The 18,191-nt window shown below is 41.2% G+C and overlaps 1 protein-coding gene and 1 pseudogene across 1 annotated transcript; both read left to right on the forward strand.

The window, feature by feature from the left end:
* The first annotated feature begins 2,477 nt into the window (after positions 1-2,477).
* Positions 2,478-4,683, forward strand: LOC109688346 (nucleosome assembly protein 1-like 2). Its single transcript, XM_020166661.2, has one exon. It carries the CDS (start codon positions 2,715-2,717, stop codon positions 3,894-3,896), a length of 1,182 nt encoding a protein of 393 aa, XP_020022250.2. The 5' UTR covers positions 2,478-2,714; the 3' UTR covers positions 3,897-4,683.
* Positions 4,684-8,969: 4,286 nt separating this feature from the next.
* Positions 8,970-15,282, forward strand: LOC109688345 (forkhead box protein K2 pseudogene; annotated as a pseudogene).
* The last annotated feature ends 2,909 nt before the right edge of the window (positions 15,283-18,191 follow it).

Consider the following 18,191-nt stretch of genomic DNA (forward strand, 5'->3'; position numbering starts at 1 on the left):
AAATTATTCTGCAGGGTGCCAGTAGCTCACCCCTGTAATCCTAGCTACTCAGGAAGCAGAGATCAGGAGGATCACCATTCAAAGCCAGCCCAGGCAAATAGTTTGTGAGACGCTATCTTGAAAAATATTCAACACAAACAAAAAGGGCTTGTGGAGTGGCTTAAGTGGTAGAGCAACTACCTAGCAAGTGTGAGGCTCTGAGTTCAAACCCCAGTGCCACCAAAAAAGTTGAAATTATTCTGATAATTGTTAAAATAGAAAGACTTTATTCAACACAATTGCAATATTTGTTGAGACTGTTACAATGGAGAGAGTGATTGGGTTCAACTTCATATATAACAAGAACAGAATTCACAACCAAACAGCAGGTCAGGGAACAGGTGAATCCTAGTATTATTGCTTACTTCTCCTTAGCAATGTTTAATTTCATTTAATGTAACCAGGTATTTCCCTTTGGTTTAAGACTGCTTGTGCCTATAAAGAGAAATTTATAAATTTAAAGTCTCATGAATGAATCTATTCTTTATTTTTACCAATTTATTATTACTAAATTATCATTTTACTAGATTATTAGTAAAATGCTAAATTATTTTTACTAAATTACTCTTACTAAACAATTTAAACAATAAATTACTTAAGTCATCATTCAGAAAACTACTTTTGAAATAGAAAGATACTCATGATAGAAGAGGGAAAATCATAGAGCCATTGTTCTATGATCTGTTTTTTAAAATGTCTATTTGTTGTGCATACAAAGAAGAAAACAAAGGAGGGCACTGATCTCTTCACATTAGTTATCTCATAATGGTTAGATTGCCAGTGGTTTCCATTATCTACTATAATTTCAACTTTTTCCAAATTTTCTAAAATAAGTATGTATTATATTTATTATCAGAAAAGGAAAAGAGACTTTATAATTGTAGTTCTTTTTAAAAAATGAAGAGAACACAAAGCAATGCAGGACTCAACTATGAAAATATGGAACTAACACTTGAACCTGAACCTTGATTGACACTTTACATATTATTTGAGCCTTCTGCTTTCATTCTATTTTAAATAAAAAGGTGTTTAAATCAAGCATATACACGCACAATAGGAGTAGTTAAGTATTAATTGATACTCATTAAAGAAAACAGTATCTTTTCTTCATATTCTACTTAAGCTCTTTGCTCCATCTTCTATACAAGACAGCCTCCAGGACCTACCAAATTTGTGACTCCCTAACATGGGCCTTTTAGCCCAACGGGAAGACTCATGTCCTTGCCCTCTTTCTTCTTCTAATCTCATTTCTTCTCCTCTTCCCTCCCCCGCTTCCTCATTGTCATCAAGATGATTGAGTGGAAATCTGGATGTGCAGAAAGTGGCACAGGTACCACATCCAATATAAAATCACCAATCACAAGTCCCTAGAAACCTATCATCTAAAAGGAAGGCTGTGAGGTAAAGCAAGAAGCATTGAACCAATGTTATATTTATAATTTTCTAAAACTAAAACCTATCCACATACATCTAAAATTCTGGAAGGTAATACAGTAACACTCCATGAATATTTCTATGACCCCAATCCCAAACAGTGAACTGTTAAATTTTTTTAAAAACTTTAAAATTAATATCTTTAATTATATATGATCTATATTGAAATGTGACACACACAAAAATCAGTCCCATTTTCCTTACCTTAAGGAATTTGCAATGTCAAGTAGTAAGCCATCTTTTGAACACATTATCATGTTTTTAACCTTCTCTCTGGCTCTAGATCATTAAATATTTATAACCTTTTCAGAATTTCGAGGCAAATGTTTTGCTTTTCAATAATATCACATTTGAGCATCCTTCTATTTTGACGCCAAAGGGGTCAGCATGGACAAAGGGCAATTGGCAGTTCTACAGCAGTATTCTGGGATATTGATAATAAGGACGTGAATCACCATAGGTCTTCTTTTCCCCCACCCCATTCCATCTCTTCCCACTTCTCTCCAGAAAGATAATACTAGGGTTGATGCAACCTAAAAAGAATGCATACCCTTCCCCAAAATTTTGAAAAGCCAATTAGAAAAATTTTTAAATTCCAGAAAATTCCCATCACCTAAAGATCTTTACTCTTAATATTTTGGCGTTTCCCTCTCCCTTCTCTTTTGTTTGTGTATGTGAAGTTAATAAGGCTTTTGAGTTTTATTAAAGCTTAGAGTTTCTGGCTTCTAAAATTCCCCAGGTCCCCTTTCTTTGCTCTTGTTTTACAGTTACCGCAGCACGTTCAATCTGCTCCTCCCCCACTGGGTTTTCCTCGGCGAACACCTCGGGGTCTAGAAATTCATAGAGCCTGTAACCGCCAGGAAGGTGGGTGGCGCTAGAGATGTACTGGATCTCGTCACCTATTGGACGAGGGTTTGTCAATCACAGCTACTCAGCCAACAGGGTGAGCGGTGAAGCAAAACGAGATTACGGGGTCATCTTCTGCGCAATCTGCGTGGGGCACCTCCTCCTTTTGCCACGGCAGCTAGTGAGAAAGGTCTTTCGTTCACGCTCCAGCCTCAGCCTTAGGCCTGCTGCGGCGTAGCACCCGCCGGGCCCTTGGCTGCTTCCTTCGTCTCCGAGCGGCTTTGCCCTCAGCCGCCACCGCTTCTCCCTCCGTCTAAGCCCTCGCGGGTACCTGCCACCCACCCACGCCAACCTGATTCCTTCGCTTCGGTGAGTCTTTTCCTGCCAAAAAGCTAATGATGGAAGGACTCGGGCAACAGGGCGCAGCGGGTGAAGAGGGCCCGTTATTGGGTGCTGTGGCCGCTGCATCCTCCCCGCAGGTTTTGATGGGGCACCCCTTAGACGCGGACTTTATGGAGAGCCTGCCTCTTCCTCTGGCGGTTAAGTACCGAGTGTACGCTCTCAAAAAGCTTCAAGCCAAATCCGCTGGCCTGGAGGCCAAGTACCTAAGGGAATTTCATTCCATCGAGAGGAGGTTTGCGGGGATCTATGGGCCATTATTGGAGAAGAGACGGCAGATCATCAATGCATTGTACGAGCCCACGAAAGAGGAATGTGAGGTGAAGTCCAAGGTCGCGGACTGTAATGAGGTGGCAGATGACTCAGAGGCTCAGATGCAGTGTCCGGAGGAGAATCTGGAGTATGAGGACTTGGAGGAGCAGTGTGGGAAGGATTTAGAAGAAGTCCAAAAGGTGTTTGGGGAGTATGGAGGAATGGAGGGACATAATATAGACGAGGACAAAGAGGATCCTAAAGGGATCCCTGATTTTTGGCTCAGAGTTTTAAAGAACGTTCAGGAGGTCACCCACCTAATTAAAAAATACGACGAGCCCATTTTGAAGCTCTTGCTAGACGTGAAAGTGAAGTTTTCAAAACCCAATGAGCCGCTCGCCTTCACTCTGGAATTTCACTTTGAGCCTAACGACTACTTCACGAATGAGGTGCTGACCAAAACATACCTACTCAAGTCTAAGCTTGATTACTCGGACCCCCACCCCTTTAGGGGCTCTGCGGTGGAGCATTGCATTGGCTGCAAGATAGACTGGAAGGAGGGAAAGAACGTCACTGTGCAAACGGTCCTGAAGAAGCAGAGGCACAGGGTTTGGGGACTGGTGCGTACCACCACGCAGGAACTTCCTCGAGAGTCCTTCTTCAACTTCTTCAGTGCTCTCCGGTGGGGCCTGAATGCTGATGAGGATGAGGAAGATGTCTTCATTGCTCACACCTTGCGTACCTTTGTCATCCCAAGAGCTGTGTTATACTTCACAGGTGAAGCCCTTGAGGCTGAGCAAGAGGGGATGGTCAGGGAATGTAATAACCCAGCTTCTAACACAGACGCTCAGGAGAACTGGGTGGCGGCTGTTGATGGTGCTAAAGTCCGAGACCGAGGCTCCCAGCCAGAAGACGTCGATCGCTGAAGCAGAATGGTTGGGGTATGTGGGCCCTCTGTTTAACAAGTGGCATTAACAATAATCAAAACATAGCCATAAGTTGCTTGCAATCTTAATATGTGTGTCTCTTCTTGGTAGTCTCAATATAAAACTATGTCCATATATATTAAACAGTGCATCTCTCCTAGCACTCCAGTGGTGTAAACTTTGTTAAGAAATGTAGAAGGCGGTGAATTCTCTATGTAAAAACCTTACTATGGCGAATCCATGGCTTTTATTGGGTTGCTATTAGTCCCCAGCTATGAACAACCTGTAACTGAGATCTATATGTTGGGCATTTTTTATTCTTGAAAAATATAAAATGAGATAGCCTCCTTTCCCCAGCCCTCTTAAGGTGAATGAGCTTTGCTGCTGTGCTAGCTGTGCCTTTATCTCTTTGTTATAGAAATTCAGCATTATACTTATTCATTACCCTTGATTTATAATTTGAGAAACTGCTAATAGTATAAGAATAAACATTTGCAGCAAATCCATATCTAATGTTAATAACTGTTGCCTTGTTTATAGGCTCCTGTATGTTATGTGATAAAGTGGTCTACTCAAAATCTAGTTGCACTATTGCTTACCAGTGAGTTATTATTAAAACCATTTTTTGTGGCCTGCCATAAATTGTACTACATCCTTCTAAGTGGGGTTAAAAGTATCCATTTTCATTTCTGGAATGTTCTCATTGTTCTTGTAAACCTGACATCATTGGTTAAACTTTATTTTCCCATGTTTGTTCATCCCACAATAAAGTTAATACAAGTGTTAAGCATTGTGTTTACATGGTATTGGAGTGACAAATATGGCCTTTTGTCAAATGGATTTGGTTGGGAGGTTTCAGGTCAGATTCATCCATTGGGCATTGTATGCACTGTGCCTAGGATCTACTTTACTTTTCAGAACTCATAAAATTATTTCAATTTCTTTTAAAATCAGAAGAAAAATGAATATAATATGTATATTGTATAATGAATCTAGCACAGATTATATTTCTTTTATACCAACATAGATGTAAATACTATTTATGTGTGTATATACGAATGTCATAGTGGAAAGGGCCAAATGAAGGTAAGACTACCTGGATTCTATGAAAATCTTGAGGCCCTGACTGCCACCTTTAGGAATAGTATAAAGAGGGAGAGCATGGAGTAGTTGACAGGTGTGGTGACGTGACAAAGGAGAAGAGAACAGGAAGGGGAGGAAAGAAAACAAATGACTTGGCAAAGGTAGGGTCCTTGGAAGAAAGGAGATGGAGATGTGGGAACTTCAGGTGTTAGTGAAAGGCCTGACTGACCAGAGGGGAGAGGATTAATAGAATGGGTTGGAGAGGGATTGGTGGGGCCAGATCCCTGTTAGACCCTGACCAGGGAGAGGTCCAAGTGAGGTCTGTAAAGGAGAAAGAAAGAAGGGGAGAAAACAGAGAAGAGGGAAGTGGAACTGAGGGAATAGGTGAGATATCTGAAAAGCAGAGGATGAAATGGCAAACCTTATCACAGATGGAGAGCATTTCTTGGTTAGAGGCTATAGAAATTCTGGTTTGATAGTTTTGATGGATTTTGCAAAACATCAGTACTCCATTCCATGCCTATTATAACCTTTAATCATGTTCCTTCATTGTCAAAATGCATATAGCACATGAATTAATTAATTATTATTTTATTCAACAAACACATGTTTTACTATCTTTCTATGCAAAACAATGTTCAGAGTGCTTTGCAAGTATTAACCTGTGTGGTATTTTTTATTATTAAAAAAGTGGCAGTTGTCTAGAGTCACTCTACCAGCCCTTAGTTGTCTCCTTTTTATAAAAAGTAATAAATATAACAGGAGAGGCTGTAGCAAGACAGAATTAATTATAATACCAAAGACTACTACCGCAACCTCACTTTAATTACTAGCAAGCATACAATTTTTTATCCTGCTTAAAAATAAACTTACCATCATGGCATTAGTATTTTTCTGTGTTAGTATAATTTAAAAATTATTAATAATCATGCAGCATTCTAATGTATGGAAGCACAATCTAACCATTATTTTAACTTGCTTATCATTTTCTGATTTACATAATAAAGTTAACAAATGGTCTGCTTTTTTAAATATTAAAACTTTTCATATGAATTCCTTTTTTTAATCTCCAAGGCATTTGCAAGCTCTACAAAGGCTGAATGGAAAATCAGAAACAGGATTCATATCATTGATTAGCCAGGGATTCAATGAGAAATATGGTTAATAGAATATAACTTGATCACTCCCAGTGTAGGCACAAACCAAGGTTTGAGACTACTCAACATGTTTAATTAATCCTTTGCCTTCTCCCAGCACCCAAAAAGTATTATATTTTTCAAACAGTTTTTCCACATTTTTTTTTGCTTTGAAATGTATTTTTCCCAATTTATTAGGATATATGCATTGTACAAGGGGGATTCATTGTGACATTTCCAGATAGCTTTACATTGTACATTGGTAAGTTTGCCCCCACCATCTCCCCCCTCCCCACCCCACTTAAAGCAGTTTGCAAGAGGTTTCATCATTCTATTTCATGTATGTATATGAAGCCCATCAACTATATTCCCTCACCTTCATCTCCTCCATTGACCCTTCCCCCCTCTCACTCCACACATTTTTTGAACATGCGAGAACTTTGGCTGGGTTTTTGCAGGGTAGCTCAAGTGGTAAGAACACCTGCGTCTGGCAAGTGGGAGGCCCTGAGTTCGAGCCCCAGTGCTGCCAAAAAAAAGGAGAAGAACTTGAAAAGTAGAGGTCTCTTGAGGCTTTCCAGAAGAAGCATAAACTTTAGGTCACCAAAAAGTGAATGGAAGCCAGGTACTGGTGGATCATCCCAGGAGTCCTAGCTACTCAGGAGGCAGAAAGCAGGAGGATCAAGGTTTGAAGCCAGCCTAGACAAACAGTTTATGAGACCCTATCCTGAAAATACCCAACACAAAAATAGGGCTGGCAGAGTGGCTCAGAGCACCTGCCTAGCAAGTATGAAGCCCTGGGTTCAAACCCCAGTACCGCCAAAGAAAAAGAAATGAATAGAGGGAGCTGGAGGTGTGGCTCAAGCAGTAAAGCACGCTAGCAAGCACGAAGCCCTGAGTTCAAACTCCAGTACTGCCAAAAGAAAAACAAAACAAAACAAATGACTGGAGGATCTAGTATAAAAGTGCAATGGTAAGCATTAAGTCAATTTAACTACATGGCTAACACAAAAATAATATAACTATAGCACTAAAACATGAAACATGATGGTAAAACAGAAAATAATGTAATGCTAACACTATCAGTATAGACACAACTAACCAAAGTTGGGATTTCTTTTATAGCTAGGGATCAAAATATCTCAGATGTTAAGTAATAGACACATAAGTATAAAATTATGTCCTAAGGAAAACAGTGTAATCAACTAAAATTGGATAATGATTTTTCCTATCATTACTCATGGTAGAAAGACAGTAGTATTTTATGAAGAAACCAGTAATTCAACATTAAATAAAATCATGGTTATAAATGTAACAAACAGACTTATCAGAAGATTTAAAACATTAGCAAATTATCAGAAAATACAAACTGTAGAGTAAATAAGAAGAAAAAAGCAATAGAGAAAGTCTAACAGATACAGTTAAATAAAATAAGATGTGACATTAGACTGTTCCCTGTGTCTGGAAAGCACTTCTTTAGATATCGTCATGGATATCTTTCATCTCTTTCTAGTCATTCCTCAAACGTCACTAACCTCAATGAGGCTTACTCCTACCACCCTATTTTAAAGTGTATGTGCCTCACACACATACTCACAATTTCCCCTTGCCCAGCTTTGACTTTCTTTCATAGAAAGCATCACTTTTTTTCAGACAAGTCCTGTTATGTAGCCTGAGCTGGCCTTGAATGCTCTATCTGCCAGCCCCAGCTTCCAAAGTGATGGAATTATAGTCGTGCACCACCACACCCAGGCAAAGTATCACCTTTTAATTCATTATGTGATTCATTTATTTGCTATTCATAGTATTGCTTGTCTTCCCATATTAGAAATTGAACTCTGTGAGAATGGAGACATTTTCTTTATTGATGTCCACCAATCTTTGATCCTTGATCATTGATGTATCCCATGTACCTGTAATAGTGCCTGGTACACAGCAGATAATACATATTTGTTAAATATATCAATCAACATCTGTCTTAGTTGATATAAATAAGATAACCCACATAGGAATTTATGCTACAGATATACTTGTGCATATGCTTAAGGATATTACTATAGCACTGTTACACCAAAATAATGGAAAAAATAAGTCTGTTTGTGAGGGGCTTTATGTAATTCATGGTCCATCTGTACAACAGATGTTCTTAAACACTATGAGACAGCTATATATAGACCAGTGAGCAATCTCTAAGACAAAATGAAAATTGCAAGATGCTGAATCCTATATTTTGCTATCATTTTTGAAAAAAATTAAAAAAGAAATCCTACCTACTTGGGAGGTTGAGATCAGGAGGATCACAGTTTGAGGCCAGCCCAGGCAAAAAGTTAGTGAGACCCCATTTTAAACAGTAGCTGGCATCAGTGGTATGTGCCTGTCACCCCAAGCTACATGGGAAGCTGAGATTTGAAGGTCTGAGGTTCCAGGCCAGCTGGGGCAAAAAAAAAAGTTTAGTTAGTGAAACCCAATCTCCCCATCTCAAAAGAGAACAGCTGAGCGTGATGGCACACATTTGTTATCCCAAAGACACAGGAAGCATAAAATAGGATTGCAGTTCAGGCTGGCCAGGGCAAAAAGTGAGACCTTATCTCCAAAATAACCAGAGCAAAAGGTCTGGAGGCTTGGCTTAATCAGTAGAGCACCAGCCTAGCAAGCACAAAGCCCTGATTTCAAACCCCAGTACCAAACACAACAAAATAAATAAATAGAAACAAAAAACACCCAATTACAGCAAAAGTTCAAACCCATATACATATGTATACATATATGTGTATATGTACATATACACATACATACATGAAGACTTTATGGTGTATTTATCCTATACTCTTCTGGAAAGATACATGAGACACTAGTAATGGTGGTTGCCTCTGTGGGAGAGGATGGGGAAATAATGGTGAGAGAAAGACTTACTTTTTATGCTTTTGTCTCTTTTGAATTTGTTATCAAATATATAGAGATTTTATTGGCAAGGAAAACTGAACTCCTGGGAACGTTTTGGAAAAAGAGCTTTATTAGGATTGGATTCGTTTACCTATTAGAAAAAGTTTATTCTCTAGTTTCCATATTACTATTTTTGCTTTCAGTTATTGCTTGCTTGCTTGCTTGCTGAGACACATAAGAAATAGGGGCCAGTAACATGGAAAAAGAGTGAAGCCAGACATATATGAGGGAACTTTCAAAAACAGGAACATCTAATATACAATTGTGTTTTTAGTGGTGTACTGTACACTGTTCCTTATCTCATATCTTTGGAGAAATCTGTTACATATATGAAGATCTTTCTATATGGTCCAGATGGTGTCAAGTAAGAGGTAATATTCATATCTGCTGTACAGCATGTGGAGTTAAGTAATTGTAACGGTACCTATCCCTATGGGCATGTATTTTATATTCCTAGGACACTTCCCTCCTTCTGTCAAATATCCTTTTCTTTTGAAAAACTGCTCCCCTTTCCATTCCTGAAATGTTGAATTTAGAGGAGGTTATGTCTCTGGTCACAGAAGTGCTTATATGACTCAAGCCAATTTGAGTCCTCCCTTGGAATTTTTGCACTTGCATCTGGGAAATATAGTCATTGCCTGAAGGTTTGTAAAGTTAGGATGAAATTAATACAAAGCTGGGCAGTTAACTATAGTTTCCTCCTTAAGGTAAAATTGAAGCTGTTCACATTTCTTCCTCAGTTTCTGCTTTCCAGACCTGTGGTATTCACCTGTTCATTTCTTTCTTTGGTTCAGTATCTTTCCAGTATTGTATATAGTGTTAATTTTCTGTCCCATTTAGGTAAGTTACATCTACCTCACTAAATTACATCTATGCTCACAGAGGTGCAAAATGCTATTAAGATAATATGGTAAATGCTTGTCCTAATGCATTACACATGATTTAGTAGCACTGGTAATAGAAATAAATAATTATAGATATTTATAATCTCACACCACTCTCTAGGTATACAGTTGGTAACTAGAGGACCCTTTTCTTATTGGTAAAATCATGTATACAAGTGTTCAAAGGAGTTAGGACTTAAATTACTCTGCACATACATGATCGAGATGATTTAGAACTAGCCAAAATTATTTTTAGGTGTAATGGTGTGAATTCAAGTTCTCTGAAGAAGTCATCCTACAGATGAATTGACTGACTAGAACATGATTGTGGAGAGAATGTTGCAAATCAAGAGTTGAAATTATTTTGGGCTGCATTTAGTCCCTTTTTATAGCCATTTACAACCAACCTTTGTATCTGAAATATCATCCTTGTGACTTTCCTTTGTTTAGTGTCTATAAAAGTTCATGTAACCTCTTCCACAGTACAGCATGTAATTCAGGGTAACCTGAATCTGTGTTTCCTGGCCTTGATCACTCATACTTGGTTCAAAATAAACTATCTCTTATTCCCTTTGGAGTAAGAGCTGTGTTTTGTACAGACAATATATAAATTAGATATATTTTTTAAAATATATATGTATATGACATGTCTACTATGACTAAAACTTTTTCAGTTAAACAATTTTTTCTTAGTAATTGCTCAATTTTGCCTTTTTAAGTTACTGCCACACAATACCAATATTTACTTGTTTTGATGGTTTTCATGGATTTTGGAGCTGTAGTTTGGTAAAAGAATTTACTGAGGCAGAGAGTAGGGGATAGCAAAGATCCATTAGGACACTATTAAAAGGGAAGAAGATGGTGGGTGGCTAGATAAAGGAGTGTAGGGTGTTGAGACAGGGTTGAAAGAGTAAGTTTTATACCTTGGGTTAGGCCATTTTTGATTGGCTATCTCCCTTCTTGTGGACCTTCTTGTGGACCTCCCTTCTTGTGGACCTTCCTCAGATCATGGTTTGAATTTTGTGCATGAGAACCTCTCTGTGAGCTTGGCTTCTACTTCTGCATTTCATCTGCCTCCTACCAGGTACCTGATCCATCCCCTCATTCCATCTGTTCCTTAGTATTCCTTCCTCTGCTATGTCTCCTTAAAATGGGGGCTTCCTCCATATTTCCCCCTGACAGATAAAAGAAAAAAAGTCTTGGTTTTAGTGGGGTGAATGTCTCGCTTGTAACTGCTTTGAACTGGATAGGATTGTAGAGATGTCCCTGCCTATGTATTTGTTGTTCTGGCAGAGAATGATAGAGCAGCCCATAGGGACATGGCAGGGTCTAACCGAAAACCAGGATAAAATTGTTAGGGAAGCCTGGTCCAGGGAGTTAAGAGGCACCGGAGGGTCAGGAAGAAGAGGGTAGAACCCACATTGTGACATCATTTGTAACTTTATGTCCTGGAGGCAAGAAGGAACAAATCTGGTTAGAACATGAATAAAGCAAGGATCAATGGCAAAAAGGAGTAAAACAAATACAAGAGGTCCTAAGAAGGGTAGAAGCCAGGATGTGATAACCATGACCAGGTATTTTTCCAAGAAAGGAACACTTGGATGATTCATTCTCTAAATTGAGACTCTTAGTAGGTTAGTTTATGAATGTTAGGTTGATATTCATAAACTTCTTTATTAACACCAAGCTATGTCTTCCCCAAGCATAGCACAGGTTTCCCCTTGGGTGGCAGTGAACATATGTAAGGCCCTTCAGTTTGTAAGAGATTGCAAATGTTCACACATAAGGAGGAGCATCTGGATTTTCCTGAAGTTATAGGAATAGAAAGGCTAGCTTCTGCCTAGTTTAAAGTAGACAGGAATGGGTTTTAGAGTTAGGTAACCATGCTTTTGAGCCATTTGTTTACAACCTCCTAGCTTTAGTTGCTTTGAAAGGTCTGGCACAAGTGACTCATTTAGAACCTGAGAATTTTCCCTCTTGTCTCAACAGTTTTTTAAATTGTTTGTCTCTAGAATAAACTTTGTCTCAGTAGGTCTTTCCTTGTTGCTGGGACGTCCCATTTGGTCTTGGTCTGGTCTGATCTCACGTCAGAAGAGGAAGTAACAGGTCAGGTAGGAGTCAGTGCCAATAAGACCCTTTTTGGCCAAATTTAAGCAGCAAATAGGTTTAGAAGTGGCTCTTAGGCTGTGCTTACCTGGAGTCTATTAATTTTAATTTTGTCTGTTTTATAAATGACATCCTAGTATCTCAAAAGGATGTTATTTAAGTTGTTATTGTTAGAAGTAGTACTGCAGAATGTCAACAGACAACAGTTACAAAGTTTAATAAGAAAAATTATAAACTAAAACTCAACATAAATACTTAAAAAGCTAACTCATTTGACAGATAAGCATTTCCTGGAGTCATTTTTCATGAGTTTGATTGTAAATGTTCCAAAAGGATAAAAACTGTAATGCCAAAAGACTTAGTATAATAGCCATGGCTAAAATACTGAAAACCAGTTTAGCAATAGACAGGCCTATCTGCTGACTTTTAAGAAATTTTTATTTTGAAATAATTTTTACAAGATTTTGACCTTAGACAAAATTGTTTTTTCAAAAATAAGATAAACAACCAATCTTTAAGGTCCCTTTTACACACCCTCAGGTGGCTAAAAGAGCCACTTGAGTTTTAAAATGGTCATCTTTTTTTTCTTTATTCCAGGGTCTGAGAGAGAATTCCTGAATGCCTGCAGTTTAGTTAGACCTGATTGAGATAAGCAATTTTTTAGAAGGGACAACAGCTTTTACATACTTACAAAAATAGCAGATATTAACAAGAATATTAATGTAAGTAGTCTCAGATTCGCCCTTTACCCATAGATTAATTGCAGTTTTCCCTAAGGGGTAACAAGGTGGCATGGACCTTGTGCTTGCCCTCCTAGTGTCATCATGGCAGAGATGACCACTGTGGAGATGGCCACTGGGTTGAGGCATGGTCCCCCCACTCCATGGCAGCAGCATTTTCCTGCCCCCTTCTGCTGAATCTGCCACCACGGGGTTTTTTCAAAGGGCTTTCAGAGGGAAATATACAGCCATGTACACACAACACACAAGCACAAAATAGAAAACAAATGGGAATTTTCTTCCCTTCCCTTCCCTTCACACCCTTCCTTTTTCTTTTTGGATTTAGGCCCCCATAGGCAGAAAGTGGTGGAACCAATTTAAGGGGCTCCCCAAACTAGGGAGGCTTGTTCTAATTTTTGGTAGACTGGTGAGCAAGATAAGATAAATGGAAGGGACAACAGCCTCGCCAAGGCTCAGCTTGTGTGGCTCAGGACCGCACCCGAGCGCACCCAGGCTTCGGTGGCCGTGGCACCTGTGTAGATCAACCAGGCCTTTCAGGCAATGGTGGCAGCGGCGCTCTGTGGGTGCAGGGGCGGCGGCGGCGTGTCCCCACCAGGCGGCTGGGTGGCCAGTTTGAGTACCTCATGAAGAAGCGCTCAGTGACCATAGGGCGCAACTTGTAGCAGGGCTAAGTGGACATGAACGTGTGCCACTGGAGCTTCACCTCGCCGCGCCACCTGGAAATCTTCATGCCCCTGGGCGGCGGCTATGGCGTGGTTTTCCCAGAGCCCACACTGCACCACCGTGACACAGGCGACTGCTTCTACCTGCGCTGCCTGGGAAAGAACCGCGTGTTCCAGAGGCCCAGGGCGCCGCTGCTGTAGCTGCTGCGCATGTGCATATTCAGGCTTCCAAGCACAGACATCAAGGCAACCTTCACTGCCCCATCCAGTGAGAAGAGGGAGAAGCAGGAGGCGCCCCAGTAGCCAGTGAAGTCTGTGCAGCTGCACATCTCGCCTCTGACCATCAACATTGCAGACACAGTGGCCCACCTCATCAGTCCCCTCCTCTCCCTCACGGGAACCATCAGTGCTTCAAACTCCTGCCCATCCAGCCCTCTGGGAGCAGGGTCTTCAGGGTACAAAGTGGGCCACATGATGCCATCTGACCTCAATTTAATGACCGACAACTCGCAGCCAGAACATGAAAAGGAAGCCTCAGGTGGAGACAGTCCAAATGATGATTCATAGCTATCTTATTCCTATGCACAATTCATAGTACAAGCAATTACAATGGCTCCTGATAAACAACTCACCCGACATGGAATTTATACACACGTCACTAAAAATTATCCATACTACAGGACTGCGAACAAGGGCTGGCAGAACTCAACCTGCCACAATCTCTTTCTGAACCATTAGTTCATCAAAGTGCTGTGTTCCCAGGAAGAACCAGGAAAAGACTCCTGGAAGAAAGACCCTGCCTCCAAAAGCAAACTGGTGAAGCAGGCAGTCAGGAAAGGGCAGCCCCAGGGTATGTCCTGCTTCAGAACCCCTCTGGGACCACTGTCCTCTAGGTGTGTCCCAGCTTCTCCCAACCACATGGGAGTGCTGTCTGCTCATTCCAGTGGTGCCCAGATCCCTGAGAGCCTGTCTAGGGAAGAGTCACCGGGCTCCCTTGGATCCTGAGCCTGGCAGCTCACAGCCCAAACTCTCTGTCATCCAGGAGGCTTGGTGTGCCCAGAATGTACCAGGGTCACCTCTTTCTAATCAGCCATCTTAATAATTGTCCAGCAGCAGCTACCCCCAGCAATTAAGCCTATCACCTACACTGTTGCCACTTCAGTGACCACCTCTACCTCTCAGCCACCTGTCGTACAGATGGTTCACGTGTCTACCAGATATCAGCAGTATCAGTCACCAGTGTAGCTGGGCTGGCCCCAGCAAACACATACACAGTTGCTGGACAAGCCATGGTTGCTCAGGTGCCGGTGCTGGCCTCTCCTAAGGTAGAACCACAAGTGAATGAAGACCACAGGGAACTCAAAGTGAAAGTACAGTCTGTGCCCGCAATTACCCATGCCACACTAGATGCTGCTAGTTGGATTGTCCAGATGTAACAGGACACCCCTGTCCAGACAGTCACCGCAGTACAACAAACACCTCTAGGTCAACACCAACTTCCAGTAAAAACTGTAACGCAAAGCACACGATACCAGTCCCCGCTGTGGTACACAGCCAGGTGAACAATGCAGCAGCAAGTCTCTACACCTGTTGGCAACCCACGCATTTCTGTCCACAAATCACCAGGACAGCGACCAGGCAGAGCAACTGGGGCTCAAGCAGAAGACAATGAGAGCATCATCATTGCCCTGAGTGTGGACACACCACCAGTGAAGGAAAAGGGGACCCAAAACTGGTGCCATGAGAGCTTTTCTTATTTAAAACATCAACTTAGTGGTGCCAAAAGGAGATGTTGCCTCTCAGCCATGTGCAGAGCATATCCTCTCAGTGGGTAAAGTCCCTGTGGTTGGACTTCACCTCTCAGCACAGAAAACACAAACCCAGGTGCCCTTAAGATTCCCTAACCTAAAGATGGAAGTCACACTTGAACAAACCCATGGAGGTGAGCCTGGTCCCAGAGGTGGTATCTTCCACAGAGCGCTCACTGGGTTGCTGCTTGTGGGCTCAGCTTTTAACTACAAGAAAGAACTCTCCGTCTTTCCTGGGGGACAGAGCCTCAGGTGAGGACAGAACATCCAGTACCTATGCAGGTGGATCTCACAAGACTGGGTTGTCCTCCAGAGTACAGGGCTGGAGCCAACTGCCACTTCACAGGAAACAAGTTGGTATTTTGTTGTTCACATGTGGAATTAGAATATTTTGAGGTGTACTTTCTTTACAATAATGGGATCTTTGACATTTCACGTCACTCCATTTCTACTCTGAAAATTTTGGAATCACAGGACCTTTCATGTGGATTCATTTACAGAAAAAAGCAACATCATTTTGTTTCTGTGGTTTGTTTTCAGCCTATGGAATGGTTTGTTCTTGTGTGTCCCACCAATGCCCAGGTGGCACTCCTTTAACACATCTGCATGTATCTTTGGTAGAGAAGTTGCTTGATGAATTTAAATCCCCAGCCCCTCCTCACCATGCCAGCGTATAGGGCAGATGGTGCCATGGCTACACAGACCCATGAGGCCAGGGAGCAGCAGGACAGAAGGGATGGCTGGGATGCATCCAAGCTGTAGGACCTGCTCTTGCAGCTGGTTTTTTGCTGGTTTTTGTTGTCTGTTTCTTATGTTGACTTTGTCCTTGGCATAATTTCCCACTCTAAAATAAATCTCCCAAGTATTCCAAGTATTGTGTATGCTTAAAACAACAGAATCCTTCCTCCTTTGGTAGCAACAACAAAAAGACAAATGGAAGACTTCTGAATCTGCCTGTACTTTAATCAACAGCACAAAAAGGAAAGCAAAAGTCTGACGAGAGGAAAAGTTTTCTTGGGTAGAGAGTGGAACAGTAAAGTTTGTCTGGGAAGTTTCCTGTAGAAAGAAAACAAGGGTAGGAATTTAATTCCTCAGGAAGCATATCAGAAAGTTAGGACAGGAGCTATTGGACTTATGTGGAGTTTTAAACATGGTGAAGGTCTCCATAAAAACAGATCATGAGCTGCTTTAAAAAAAACTGATGAAAAGCTAGAAGGGGATGAAAGAGCAGTGGAGGATATAGTTTGGCGAGATGTGACAAAAGAAAGCTGAGGATCATCTAGCGTATCAGGAGAAACTTTGTTTTTAAGGAATCTGGCCAGACACATTCAACATCCCTCCCAGAGATCCAGATCTTGAGAGAGGGACATGAAGGCCTGAACATAAGGAACCGTGGACCATTTGGAGCAATTATGGCAGAAAAGATCAAGTCGTAAAATGGTGTTATGATTAAGAATGCTGTGTTGAGGCCAGACTTTTTGATCCTGCAGTTTGCAAACCAGCCATAGTACATTACAAAGATTAAATGCTTTGTTTGTTTATTTTTTAGGTATTTGAGAATCAAATTTAGCCTAGTGCCAGAGAATGCAGCCCAGGAATGAGTCTGAGGGAATGGAAACAGCTTGACCTATGTTGGGGGAGGGGTTTCCAATGCTCTAAATCTCCTAGAGGCATCCCATAGGAAGAGAAAAGACCTAACATCTGCAGGAGAGCAAATCTGGATGCCTGCTCTGCTGGAGTGATCCATTGAATCAGAGGAACTCCAAAATTGGGTTGTGACCCGCTAAGATGGGAGAATCCCTAGAGTACCACTCTCAGGGTTGAGAGGACTCCTGGATGTGAAGTCAAAATATGCAGTCTTGACCAGAGAAGGGAAGGGACAAAGGACAAGGGTGACTCACCACTAACACCGAAACTCCTCCCACAGAGCAAAAACTCATCCTTCCAGAGGGCAGAAATAATGTTGTCTGAGCAGTCGATGAGAGGATTTTAAAGTAAAAGTTTAAACAAAGAGATAGGGTCTCCTACAGCATACATGCCTGGTGAGCTTCCACTGCCAGTTGTACTGTGCATTGGTAGTGGGGACTTGAAAATGGAGAGGACAGACAGGCTATTCGTGGACTTTAGGCAGATAGACTCCTTTTCCCAGATTTTTTGTGAATTTTACCAGAGAGTTGCCCGGCAAATTTCAGGGGAAGTAGGTCATTTACCAAAGATTCGTGTAAGTCTTAGGTCTTTCATCCCTAAGGGTGATGGGTTCCAGACATTGGGAAAGAGGAGAACTTTGGATCTCACCAGGGAGTTGCCCTGGCCAGTGATTCACAATTGTCCTCACGCCGCAGTGGAATACTACTAAAGGTTCTGATATGGAAAGAAAGAAGTTCTCCAAATTCCCATATGTGGTACAGGGCTCCCCACATTAATCCTTATAATGGCAACCATTTATGTCATGGATTTTGGAGCAGAGGATTGGTAAAAGAATTTACTGAGGCAGAGAGTAGGAGAAAGCAAAGAGTTATTAGGATGTCATTAAAGGAAGAAAATGGTGGGTGGCTAGGCAAGGGAGTGTAATATGGAGATTTGAGAGTGGGTTTTATACCTTGGATTAGGGCACTTTTGATTGTCCATTTCCCTTTTTGTGGACATTACTGACTGGTTTTCTTTTCCTCAGGTCATGGTTTGAATTTTGCATGCAGGAACTGTGAGCTTGGCTTTGTTCCATCTGCCCATCCCACTGGTGGGCCTGATCCACCTCCACATTCTATCTGTTCCTTGTTATTTCTTCATCTACCATGTCTTCAAATGAGACCCTCCTCCACAGTGGTTACTTCATTAACTCTAAAATATGCACTTACATCTGTATTACTTGGTTATCTATATCAATTCTGCTTATTCCACTGATTCTCCACTGTGAAAATGAACAATTTAGCTCTCAG

This window comes from Castor canadensis, chromosome X (genome assembly GCF_047511655.1).
Source record: "Castor canadensis chromosome X, mCasCan1.hap1v2, whole genome shotgun sequence".
NCBI classification, from domain to species: domain Eukaryota; kingdom Metazoa; phylum Chordata; class Mammalia; order Rodentia; family Castoridae; genus Castor; species Castor canadensis.

Excerpts from the sequence above, each read along its gene's own strand:
- LOC109688346 (XM_020166661.2), top strand. The coding sequence starts at position 2,715 with ATGATGGAAGGACTCGGGCAACAGGGCGCAGCGGGTGAAGAGGGCCCG.